The 13,257-nt window shown below is 32.0% G+C and overlaps 2 protein-coding genes and 1 pseudogene across 3 annotated transcripts; 2 read left to right on the top strand and 1 right to left on the bottom strand.

The window, feature by feature from the left end:
- Nucleotides 1-3,199: 3,199 nt before the first annotated feature.
- LOC148266169 (cytochrome P450 71A1-like) lies at nt 3,200-4,996 on the top strand (annotated as a pseudogene). The gene is made up of 2 exons (XR_015818933.1): nt 3,200-3,834; nt 4,315-4,996. The product of XR_015818933.1 is annotated as a cytochrome P450 71A1-like (transcript).
- A 928-nt stretch (nt 4,997-5,924) lies between these two features.
- Nucleotides 5,925-7,263, top strand: LOC110810661 (ferritin-like catalase Nec2). The gene is made up of 3 exons (XM_022036895.2): nt 5,925-6,238; nt 6,350-6,575; nt 6,710-7,263. Exons 1-3 carry the CDS (start codon nt 5,928-5,930, stop codon nt 7,091-7,093), a joined length of 921 nt encoding a protein of 306 aa, XP_021892587.2. The 5' UTR covers nt 5,925-5,927; the 3' UTR covers nt 7,094-7,263.
- Nucleotides 7,264-9,478: 2,215 nt separating this feature from the next.
- Nucleotides 9,479-12,228, bottom strand: LOC110810662 (aluminum-activated malate transporter 2-like). Its single transcript, XM_022036896.2, has 6 exons — nt 11,911-12,228; nt 11,597-11,737; nt 11,244-11,516; nt 11,001-11,113; nt 10,736-10,885; nt 9,479-10,373 (listed from the first exon to the last, which is right to left on the bottom strand). Exons 1-6 carry the CDS (start codon nt 12,137-12,139, stop codon nt 9,972-9,974), a joined length of 1,308 nt encoding a protein of 435 aa, XP_021892588.1. The 5' UTR covers nt 12,140-12,228; the 3' UTR covers nt 9,479-9,971.
- Nucleotides 12,229-13,257: the final 1,029 nt, after the last annotated feature.

Genomic DNA, 13,257 nt, shown 5'->3' with positions numbered 1-13,257 from the left:
TGCTAATCGGTCTGCGAATATAGTGTCTAGACGCATTATTACTTGTGGTAAAATAGTCACCGTAACCCAACAGATAAAGTACATTCTATAGTTTGTTTTAGGGATTGATGAGTTACGTATTAAGTGATTCTGGCATTGGATGTTCTCGCAATAAAATAGGTATTGAAATTCGGGTGAATTCAATAATAGACGTCTGGTAATATTTCAATATTTTTTTTTTTCTTTTCAAGACCTATCTGAAAGAGAATCAAGTACTTAATTGATATTTAAATAAGGCGAACCGTCCTGTGAACATCCTTGATTCGAAACAAAACAATTAAAATTAGGTTTGATTAACTGAAATGTGTATTATCCATATAGAAAATCTTCCAATTAAAAATATCCATCGACTAAAAGTTGACGAAAGAATTGAACGAGTTTAATTTTAGTGATAACTTCAATCATTTCTTATTAATATTCTTATAGATAATAAGAGAGCGGATAATAGTCGAGATGAACAATCATTTCATAAGCAAAACTTCTGTCATATGGATTTTTTAAATAAATTTTCAGAATCTGAAATCTTAGAAATCTACTCTTCATGAATTTAACATCAAGACAAAATTTGGAAGTACAGAAAATCAAAATATGAAACAGAAATTAATATTTCAACCAAGAGGTACTTAATTTGGTAATTAAAAAATATATATTTTTAATGATATACTTAGTTTCTCTACTAAATGTGTATATATACTAATAAAATTCTATCTGTATATTTGTATAATTTTTTTTTTAAAAAAATAATTTATAATTTTTTCGAAGATTCAACTCGAGTTTTCAAACGACTTTTGAAGATGTGATGATTTTTTGGTGTTACGTATTTCTTTATTAATTATGAAGCTCGAATTATATATTTTAGGTTATAAGCTGAATGTTTTTGTACATATACGAGATATTCTCGGCTCCTATTAATAAATATATGTATTTAATATCTTGAGTAGTGAAATCAATTTAAGAATATTCCGAATCATCTTATAAAAATTTGTATATTTTAGTTACATTTCTAATTTCATTTTATAACAATTTAAATAAATAAAAGAATTATATTTATAGTTTATTTAATAAAATAAATATGATATTAAAGATACACAATATTATCTTTTCAGTGAATACGAGAAATTTGAATATTTCGATCATAACTAAAAAAAAAAATCATAATTTGGGTCTTCATATACGAGTAATAACACAATTTTTTCGTTGCTGGAGGAGTTGACGAACGGGAGAGTGAGTCTATTTCCACAACAAGCTTTTAATTTTCTTACTCGAAACGAGCTTACAAGTATTCACTAAATTTTTATCACAGGTCTTCGTATATCGATTTTCAGTTTTTTTCGCTGACATAAAAAAAATGCAGACCTATTGTTTACTGTAATTGTGATTACTGCAGTCATAATCTCTTTAACTCGGTAAAAAAAATTGCTTCTAGTATCATACTTACCTCGTTAGTATTTCTAAGTAGATTTCGTCCAATCCTTTCATAATTATAAAAAAATAAAAAGATTCACTACGCACGCACCCCTCGATTGATCTTTTTAGATCATCGTCAAACAAATATTAATGTTTAACGAAAAACAAATTAGAAAAATGATTAATACTCACAATTTTTGAAAAAGAGGTCAACATTCATGATTATATAAAAAAAATCTACTACATAACATTGAGAATTTTTGAAAAAAAAAAAAGAAATTCATAGGAAATAGAGGTTGCTCGGTGCATTCAGGAATTAATTTCTTGATCAACTGGGTACCAAGAAATGCTCCTAAGCTGCACCAAACAAGATCCATCCACCCGTGAGTATCTTTGAGGGGGTATGCTGAGGAGACTTGGAAGCTTTGTCTGCGTAAGCTATACAACAGCTCTCGTGATGGTTTTCGTTCACAGATTCGTGCTGTGTGTATAGTCTTTTCACATAATTCATGAGATAAGTTTTTATATGCATTATAATGTACATGGTGGAGTGTTAATCAATGACTTCATCCCCAAATGTGGGTTTCACATCTTCTATTGAATCAGAAGTTCCAAGCCAACACAAACGAGTTGGACTTAGGCCGAGGGGTTAAGTCTTTCCGGTAACATGTTGATGGACATAATCTCGCTATTCTTTATCTCTTGGACTCCACCAATACCAGCTACATTCAAGTTCAATCACTATGTCTCCTTTGGACATGTTGAATGGGCAAGACTTGGGGGTAGTTTGTAAAATTATCTGGAGTAATATAGTGTTTGCAAGAACGAAGCGCTTACCATTTTCAAAATCAGTAGATGTTGCTGAATGAGGCATTACATTACGACCTTCAATTACTTTATCGGTTAGACATTTATAATATAATGGTTGAGAGAGATTCTCAACTAATGGTCATTCTGAAACTCATAAAGGTTGTAATTTGATGGCTTCTGCAACACCGAACAAAATTCTTTTCAACCCGAATGGGTATTTCGTGGCTTTAAAACCTTCTAACTTATAAGTTTATCTTTCGTAGAAAGTTTGATTTTTATGTTATCTGATTGAATGATTCTTTCTACTTTTTTTGCTCAATAAAAAAATTTAATTATATATAAATATATTGAAGTATGCATGCATTTTATTTTAATTTTTTGAAATTTTGCATACTATTTTGTTTGAATTTTTTTTTGTAGCATTTAATTTTCATTATTTTATATTAAAATTGATAATTTTTATTGTAAGTATAATACTTATTATACGTATCAATTATATTAATTTCTTTAACAATCTCGGCAGCCATTCCTCTGCTAGTAAATTCCTTCATTCACAAATTTTGTCAAACTTAATTTGTATAATTAAATTAATACAATATGATTTTGATGCATAATTAAAATTTTTAATTATATATTAAAATTCTACTTTTCAGTGCAATTATTGGTATATGTGTGTGTGTGTGTGTGTGTGTATACATATATATATATATATATATATATATATATATAGATATAAGGTATGTATAATTAAATCAGGAGCAAAATATAAAGAGTGAGATTGGAAAACTGAGAGTGAATGTTTTCAGAATTAATTATACGTAACATATAACTTTAGTTGTATAAATAATGATTATCTTAAATTGATTATCCTAAAGTTAGATGCACTAATCCATATATGTCTGCCACTTCGGCTATACTACAAAAATATTGATTTCCCTGTCTTGTTAAATGATCAATCTTTTGCAGCCTTTTTATGTCTTTTGTCCTCCAAATTCAGCACAGTATGTATACACACACAAACTTGAATATTGTGTTAACTATAAGCATCTCCCTTTTTAAGTTTCAATATAGAGAATATGAGTTCGAGAACACCATTCTTGGATCAATTATGGCGACAACTGCACAGAGCAGAAGTTTGCTTCTCTTTGATTTTCTTGTCTCTTGCAATATATCTGTTTAAACTCATGAGTTCTAGACGTACCAATCTCAACTTACCTCCATCTCCACCTAGATTTCCTATCATCGGCAACGTTTTCCAGATGGGGTCCCATAATGCTCCTCTACTCTGGCTCTACACCAACTCTTATTGTATCATCAGCAGACATGGACCGTGAAATGCTTACGACCCACGATATCGTTTTCTCGAATCGACCCAGAACTTTAGCTGCAAATATTTTGTTTTATGGATGTACGGACTTAGGTTTTTCTCCCTATGGTGACTACTGGAGGCAAGTTAGGAAAATATGTGTTGTGGAGATGTTGAGCCTCAACCGTGTGAATTCTTTTCAGTTGGTGCAGGATGAAGAGGTTGTAGAAACAATTGAAAGCATACGACGTACTTGTCTCTATGGAACCTTGGTAAATCTGAGCGAGTTGCTGAGTATTTTATCTACTAACATAGCGTTTAGATGTGTTATTGGAAGGAAAGTTAACAAGGTTGGAGAGAATATCAAGTTAGGAAAGTTGGTGAATAAGTTGACCAAGGAAATTAATGAGTTTAATTTCAGTGATACATTTTCTTATTTTTATTTGGGATATTTGATAGATGTTTTAACTGGTTTTACTGCACGTCTGAAAGAAACTTCAAGAGAATTTGATGCTTTTCTGGATCAAGTGATTGATGAACATAAGACCTTTGGAAATAGTAATGATGAAGAAGATAATCAGAAAAATAATTTTGTGCATATCCTTCTTCAACTTCGAACAGAGTAACTCACTTGAATTCGAATTCACACGGGAGAAAATAAAAGCAATACTACTGGTTGTTCTTTATACTTTCCTCTTGTTAATAAGTTTATTTTTCTATGGTTATTTATAAACTTCTATCTATTTTTCCAGGATATGTTTATTGGAGGAATTGATTCGGTTTGGACAACACTTGAATGGACGATGGCAGAGTTGATGAGAAACCAGGATATACTAAAGAAAGTCCAAGACGAGGTACGAAGAGTGGTGGGCAAGAAATCAAAGGTAGAAGGTAATGATATAAACACGATGAACTACTTGAAATGCACCATTAAAGAGAGTTTAAGATTGCATCCTCCTACTCCCCTCTTGGTTCCTCGAGAATCATCTAAAGCTATCAATTTGGGTGGCTATGACATTCCTCCCAAAACAAATGTGATTATCAATGCAATGGCAATCCAAAGAGATCCCAATATATGGGAGAGGCCGGAAGAGTTCATGCCAGAGAGGTTTGAAGAGAATCCGGTGGATTACAGAATCCAAGACTTCAAATTCATTGCATTTGGCGGAGGAAGAAGACAATGTCCTGGATTGAGATTTGGTGTTACTTCAGTTGAATGTATATTAGCAAATCTTTTATGCTGGTTTGATTGGAAAATGCCAGAAGGTAAAAGGGGAGAGGATTTAGATATGTTCCTCTTCACCTTATTGCAACACCCTACTCTCCTTGATGTATGTAATCTTATGTTAATTGTTCTCCGAACATAACTTTTCTTCTTCCGTGTGTAGCAAAGGAAATAAATAAATCGATCCAAATTCGAGAGATTCTGAAGTACTTTTTTAGGAGTTAAACTTCCATTTGTCGAGATTTTTAAAAATTTACTTGATTGCATCCTATTTTCGCGTTTTGAAATTTGATAATAACAAAAGAGAATATAATGATTCATTGCATAAAGTGAAATAATAATGCACTAGCAGTAAAAACTTCATTATTGCACTTGATAGAAATAGACATCACTACCTAAAGCATGTCTTAACTGATTGCAATTTCTAAGAACCCTTTGCCTTTGCCCTTTCACTATAGTACAAATTCATATATACTTGTGTGTATATATATATATATATATATATTAGCAAAAATTGAATGAGACATCAAATATATCCGTGTTTATATATATATATATATATTACATTTCTAATCAAATCAAAATGATCACCAATTTTTTATGTTATTGGTTAAAAGAATTCATTTCAAGCAAAAAAAAAAAAAAAAGAAATATCTTAATAATTAATTTCGATTCAAAAAGAAACCTTATCGTATTCAAAATTTCCAATTTACGTTATTATTCTCGTTATTTTTATATATTTTATACACTTAAATTTTTTATTTTCAAATCTGTTGAAATTAAAATGAAGATTATAAGTTGTTATTTAGAGGGATATATGGAGATTTTTTAATTAAGAATATAAAATTTATGTATGTATAGGCAGTGATAACCGCCTATTAATTCCTCTTCATGACTGGTTATTTATTTAATTTAATAATATTTAATTTACCGTTATTTTATTTTAATTTTCTCATAATTTTTCATTTATAATTTTTTCTCGTAACGGAAAATTTATGATTTTATATAAAGAAAAGTAATTAATTGTAATAAAATCACCATGCTCTATTTCTAATAACTCATGTGCCTAAACATAATTTGTAAGCCTATAAATACTTGTGAGAAACCACTTCATGGATCACCAACCACTAAGCAAAAACAATGGCAGTCACCTTCTTTGCTCCATTGATATGTGTTCTTGTTCTGCAATATTCCTTCTTAAAAATTAACTCAAGTCCATACGGCTCCGATGTGCCAGATGGCGATAAGGATTTGTTAGAGTTCCCATTGAATCTGGAGTACTTGGAGGCTGAGTTTTTCTTGTATGGCTCATTAGGGTATGGGTTGGACAAGGTTGCTCCTAAGTTAACCGTGGGAGGCCCTACTCCTATTGGTGCCAAAAAGGCCAACCTTGATCCCATCACAAGAGATATTGTAGAGCAATTTGCATGGCAGGAAGTTGGCCACCTAAGGTATTGTATTCGCATCTCTCAATATTGCACTTTCTTTAATTATTTGTGTCGAATTCATCTGGTTCGAGTCTTGTTTTATTTTCTTGACTTCTTCGATTATTTAATATGTAGGGCAATTAAGTCGACAGTCAAAGGATTTTCAAGGCCTCAATTAGATTTGAGTGCGGAATCATTTGCCAATGTGATTAATAGTGCCTTTGGGAAGAACTTGCAACCTCCTTTTGACCCCTACGCCAATAGCATCAACTACCTTATTGCATCTTATGTAATTCCTTATGTTGGACTTACCGGGTATGTGGGAGCAAGTCCTAGACTCGAAGGTGCTACTTCGAAAAGGGTATGTTCCAGAGATATAACAAATGAAGAAAGCAATAACATTCTTGATTTATAAATACTTAGGCTGAATTATTCCATATTTTTTTCTTTTTCTATAAAATGATCATCCAATTGATAATTATGTGTTGTATACAGCTCGTTGCAGGGCTTTTAGGCGTGGAATCTGGCCAAGATGCTATAATCAGAGGGCTTTTATACGAAAGGTCAAATTTGTTAGTGAAACCTTATGGGATAACAGTTGCAGAGTTCACCAATCGCATCTCTGATCTAAGGAATAAGCTTGGTAAAGCAGGGTTGAAAGATGAAGGTCTTGTGGTTCCTAAAGCCCTCGGTGCTGAGGGTAAGATCCAAGGAAATTCGCTTGCTGGCGATAGATTCTCAGTTGCTTATGATAGGACACCTGAAGAAATTCTTAGAATTGTTTATGGAAGTGGCAATGAAACAACACCAGGTGGTTTCTATCCAAATGGAGCTGACGGTGTCATTGCTAAATCTTATTTACACACTGCAAATTACTGAACTGTGAAACCTGATAGTTTTATGTCATTACCATCTATTTGAATAATTATCTTTTGTTTATAATGCTCTTTTAGATCGTAGCAATTCTAAACCAAGCCAATAATTATGATATTTTATTTTTTCTATGTGTCTTGTCTTTTGAATTATAAATCCTTATTCAATCGTGTAATAACAAGCATTATGAATTTTTTTCTTATACGAAATTGAATAAAGAGTCATTTTCTTAATATAAACTCATATCACAAAGAAATTTGTCTATAAATACACAAGTTATCACATAAATAGATTTAAATAATCAATAAATTTAAAAATCTATATACATGAGCATGCTCAATAAGCCCACCAAATTAAGCAGTCGATGCGGGCATTGTTTTCTTAGTGAATATGTAACGTTAGAACACAATTATATTGTTATTAGAGGAATTAACTAACGTAGAGTGAATCGATTTCCACGATAAATTTTTAATTTTCTAACTTCGACCGAGCTTAGATAAAAAATTAAATTTAAGTCTCTATAAGTAAATAATAACACAATTTTTTCATCGCTGGAAGAGTTAGACTAACAGAAACTTAAATTTTCTGAATTAACCACGATGAAATTAGAAACTTACAAAAATTTTAACTGTTTATCGAATTAAAACAAAATCGGAAGAGTAAACTTTGTACAATCCTTTTAACGTTAAAAAAAATGAAAAGATTCATAACGTACGTACTCCTGAGCGACCATCGTAGATCGTCGTCAAACAAATGTTAATTTAACAAGGATTAGTACACACAAATTTATAGAAAAATAGAGGTTGCACGGTGCAGTCTGGATTTAATTTCTAGCTCAAGTGGATACCAAGAAATATTCCTGATCTGTGCACCAGGCAGGCTCCATCCACCCATGAGTATACAGTCTACTTAAGATGGCTTGAAGAATGCTTACTGTACTGTTTTCTTCTTTCTGTAATTCTATGTTTTTTGTCATCTTAAATCATATTTGGTAATACATACACACACACGTATGTGTATATATTCATTGCAGATAATGTTACTGTTTCTTCTTCTCGAATTTGAGATAATGTTACCGTTTATAAAACAGTAGAGAGATGATTATACATGTGATATGATATATACGTTTTGTAAGGATTATAGTCAGATATTTGACCCTTCCAAAACTAATAATTACTTGATTAATTAATTGGAGATTATTAACTAAGCAGTAGATTTAGTTATACAAATAAATTCTAATTATTCAAATATATAATTAAAAAACTTAATGTTCAATAATATAATACCCTCTATAATACCGAATAAAATCAATTAATGGGTAATTTAGTTCCGTAATTGGTGCGAGTACTTACGTCATTATATAATCTCTTAGGATAATTTTGAAAGAATAATCTCGATTTTGTGAGAGTTAGATTCTTAATGTCTTCCTCGGGAATTTGGAAGCTTTAATCGTAACCTCGCATATTTAGTTACTTAAAATTTTAATTTCTTTTATGACTAAATTGTCTTTTCGTTCTTATTTATTGTATATATTTCTTTTCTGAATTGATTCCAAACTTCTATTCTAATAGTTACTTAAAGCCGTTTGGATGAATTTTATAGGAAACGGAAGAGGCATTCAACCAATAGCATCTAACGCCGTTATTACGAGTCTTTTTTTTTTCTTTCCTTGTACGAGCCAAACAATTAAAAAAGTCATATGCGAGTAGAAACACGACTATCTCGTTACTGGAGGAGTTGATTAACGTAGGATGAGTCTATTTCCAACAACAAACTTTTAATTTCCTTACTTCGAATGAATTTCAGTCTTTTAGGCCGACGATATTAAAATTATAAACTTTTAAAAGAATTAATTAATTATCGAATCGAAAAAATAGAATTTATTCAATTATTTGAGAATTAAAAAAGAATTAAAAAAGTGCAAGCATTCACAACGCATATATCATTGATCGATCTTTTTAGATCGCCATCATAACATACATACTATTGATATCGAATTAAAACTAGATCGGAAGAGTAGATTTTTTTCAATCTTTGAGAGTTAAAAAGGTGAAAAGATTCATAACGTACGTACTTTTGATTGATCGTTTTAGATCGATCGTCAAACAAGAAACAAATTATAGAAAAAAAAACTATTAGTACACACAAATTTTGAGAATTTTTTTTTTCAAAAGTGAAATTCACAGGAAAATAGAGGTTGCTTGATGCATTCAGGACTTAATTTCTTGATCAAGCGAATGAATACCAAGAAACTCTCTCCTGACCTGCACCAAGCAAGCTCCATCCGCCCATGAGCATACAGTATACTTGAGATGCTTTGAAGAATGGTTACTGTATTTTTTTTTTCTTCTTCATATTTCTGTGTTTTCTTTTCCTTACATCATATTCTGTAATTTATATACATATATATTTATTACAGACAATGCTGCCGTTTGTATGAAGGTAAGGGAATGTTTATACACGTGACATGATATATACGTTATACGTTATTTGGTTGATATACTCGGTGAAAGTTTCAAGAACTGGTCAAATATTTGACCATTCAAAACTAATTTATACCAGTAATTAATTAATAAGAAATTAAGTTACATGAACCCTGCCAGTTTCTGCCAACTCTTCCACTGAATCTTATTTTTGTTTCGTTGCTTCTTGTTGTAGAAATGTCGAATGAAGAACTCTGTAAATGGAGAGCACGATACCTAGGATTTAAGTCCTCTGTAAATGTTTCGGATTCAGAAGACTGTGGTAAAGTACTCACGATCGAATTACACCGAGTATCGAGTAGAGATTCTGATGAAAAATTAAGCTCACTACAGTTTAGAGAGAAAGAAAAGCTAATTTAGCTGGCCAATAGAAAATGATTGATGCAAATGAATCAATATAATCATTCTGAGATTGTTATAACATGTTGTGATCCTGGCTGCACCTGCACCAAATTTGATTCTGGAGACACTGCAGCATCCGTGTTCTTGAACCCAGCCAAGTCGGCTAAATCGTAGACAGCTTCTGCAACTTTCTGGGTACATTCTACAACATCAAAGAGAAGTGAAGCAACTGCAGCCACTGTTACCATCTCTAATATATCAGCATTTTCCAGTTTTGTCATTCTCAGTTGAACCTTCAATTCTTCCCCTGCCGTTTTCGAGCTTATAATATACAGATCGGCTGATCTTGATCGTCTCATCTTTCTTGTCGTCGAGCCTAATTCCTTCAAGGCTTTCCCAGTTCCTTTGCCGATCTTTGTGCATGATTCTTGAACTCTTCTCTTCATTTCTATGTTAGATGTCTGAAGAAATTTTTATGATTTGATTTAAAAATTTAAAGCGTTATTGTTTTCTAAAAATAATTTTATTATTATGTAAGAAGCATGTTATAATATTACATACACACAACACTTACACACAAATATATACTATGCCTTTATACACGTGTTAAACGTTCAATTCACAAATGTATACATACATACATACATACAAATTAATAAGTACGTGTCAATCCGTACATATATTTACCCGTATAGATCTATATATATATATATATATATATATTATCTTGTATCATATCAATATATCTGCATATACACATAATGTGTGTTTGTGTGTAAAAATAAAACTAAGTAAGAACAATATGTTTAATTTGTATATATACCTGGACTGTAGTGTTAGAGTTAAGATAGCAGTTAAGTGCTTCAATTTTGTATGCACATTCACGACTTAAAGACCCAATTTTAAGGTACTGTTTCCAGGGATGACGAAACCTGAACCGACCATGGCAAGGTTCCCATTTTGCTAAATTAGCCTGCAAATTAGATGTCATTACAACATCAATATTATAAAATTATTATACTCAACTAATATAGATTTGATATAATATATATATATATATATGCACGCACACACATGTATGTTCATACCATTGTTTCTTCACTGTTTTTACAAGTAAGAATACTTCTGTAGTCTTGAAGAAATGACTTATCGTTGTTTGATTCGTCATTTTCTGATTCTTGGAAGTATTCTCCTCCGAATCCTGTATGTATTAATTGATCATTAAACTAAACTCTATAAATTATGTATAATAATATAAAGGACAAACATAGATTAAATCTTACTGTAAATATATTATAATAAATAATATATATATGTATATATATAGATACCTTCTAAGAAGTTTCCGAGTTTTTCCATGTTGTCAGCGATCAAATTGTGAAGATCCTGGCCGATCCAGACGGGGCAAATACACACACAGACAAGGATAGTTGTACAGCTACCCACCATTATTGTCATCAACCTCTCCTTCGCCATTTTCAGCACCTGAGAATCACGGTAACCTGATACACTCACCAAGCTGAACGTCAATATAAAAATCAGCAGCCCGTAATCGTATCTCGCCTTCATTGCTGGATAAAATCTTGCGAATGTCACTATTGCAGCTGCATGCAAATTATCCCGTTTTAGTTTTTCACCCAGATTAACCCCATGCATGCAGTCAAATACATATATGTATATGTACCTATAATGAAGACGAAGATTGCAATTAATACAGGTTCTCCTGATCTTCCTGTAAGTGTCGCTAAACGATGAGCTCCAGCACCCAAACCGCCGGCTAAAAGTGTTGCCATCATTCTGTTAAACCCTTTCCCCAATGTTGCTCCTGCATTAATGGCGGCCGCCGTGGATAGAGATAAAACCAATTAGGCTACGAGTTAATATTGAATTAGATAGATCAAACCCATTAAGCTTTCGAGAAATCCATGCTGACCCAAACAAGAGCTGGGACAGATTTATCAAACCCATTAAAGAGATTAAGAAAAAGATCTTAGTTACCAACAGAGAATTCGAAGACGACGACAACGGTCAAGACAGCCCACATTGCGTTAACACCAAATCCATCATAGAGCGGCTTAAAGTAGTAAAAGAGGGAGACGAGAGTGAGAGCTAAACCAACTTTAAAGGCATGAATAATTCTTCTGGGATCATCTCTTCCTATCTTCTTCGTCCTCTCCACCACTTTTTCAACCCATTGTCCTAGACCATGTGAAGCTGATCCTTCCATTGGCGTTTTAAGAACCGAAGAAAACGTTTCCCTGCTACAACTTTAGAAAGAAAGAGAGACCGACTAATCTATCTGTGTGCGTGTGGGGATAGTGGTAAGTGGAATGTAACACATATGTATATGTATATATATATATATATATATGTACGTGGAAATTTGAAGTGAGGACAAATGTCTGAAAGGCACGTGATCCTTGGGCTTGGGGTCGTACACGTTTATGTCAGATAATTGTACCTTTGGGAGATGTAAGTATAGGTGTCATACAGTGACTAAAGAGACTCTTTTTCTGTGTTGGTTTTACATGAGGAGCATATGGTCAAACGTGACCAGCGACCATTCGCTCGGATTCCACATTCCAATTATGTTCATCAAATCCAACTCTTTTTCACTTTCTAATTTACATCTTTAAAAAGTATTTTTTATTTCTTTTTTAGATTGTATGTATTTATATGAAAAATATTTAGATATATATGAAATACTTCAAATACCATTAAAAGAAGATATATACTAACAAATATTTATGCACCAGTGAAAAGCATTCCGATAAATCTTTACATTTTTAAACTTTTAAAATAAATCAATTGACGTTCGATCTCTCAATAATTTTATCCCTTAAGCCTATGTATTTGCTAATAATTACTCTTATACGTTCACTCTCTTTCTCCTTCTACTTATCTTTCTCCTTCTTCTAAGAATTAATCAATTGGGATTTCTCCACTATGAACCCTAACCCTTCCTTACCAGTTCTCTACTCATACCGCTTCACCTTGATGTCTTCTTTGACTTTTAACATTCTCTGTTCCTCTTTGGTTGCTCCGTCGTATCCAGTAAACAATGCATCACCAAATCCCTTCGCAAGAACATCCTCAAATTATTAAAAGTCTCAATCACTTAAAGGGTTCTCCATATCTTCATTGAATCTCTAAAAAAAAAGAAAAACATGTTTTACTAGAGTCATATACAAACGTTTGTTGTGACTATCACCATTGGTAATCATAATATCTTTAGTAGTTTAGTAAAGACTGAGATCATACAAAATATGGTTGTTGTTAACGATCAAAGAGAGGACTCTTGCACGAAATCGACATCACCGAAAGCATTTTGAGTTGAGTCAAAGG

This window comes from Carica papaya, chromosome 5 (assembly GCF_054855325.1).
Source record: "Carica papaya isolate Zhongbai chromosome 5, ASM5485532v1, whole genome shotgun sequence".
NCBI lineage: Eukaryota > Viridiplantae > Streptophyta > Magnoliopsida > Brassicales > Caricaceae > Carica > Carica papaya.
Note: the sequence above shows the minus strand (reverse complement) of the source record. Positions and strands in the feature narration are given on the sequence as shown.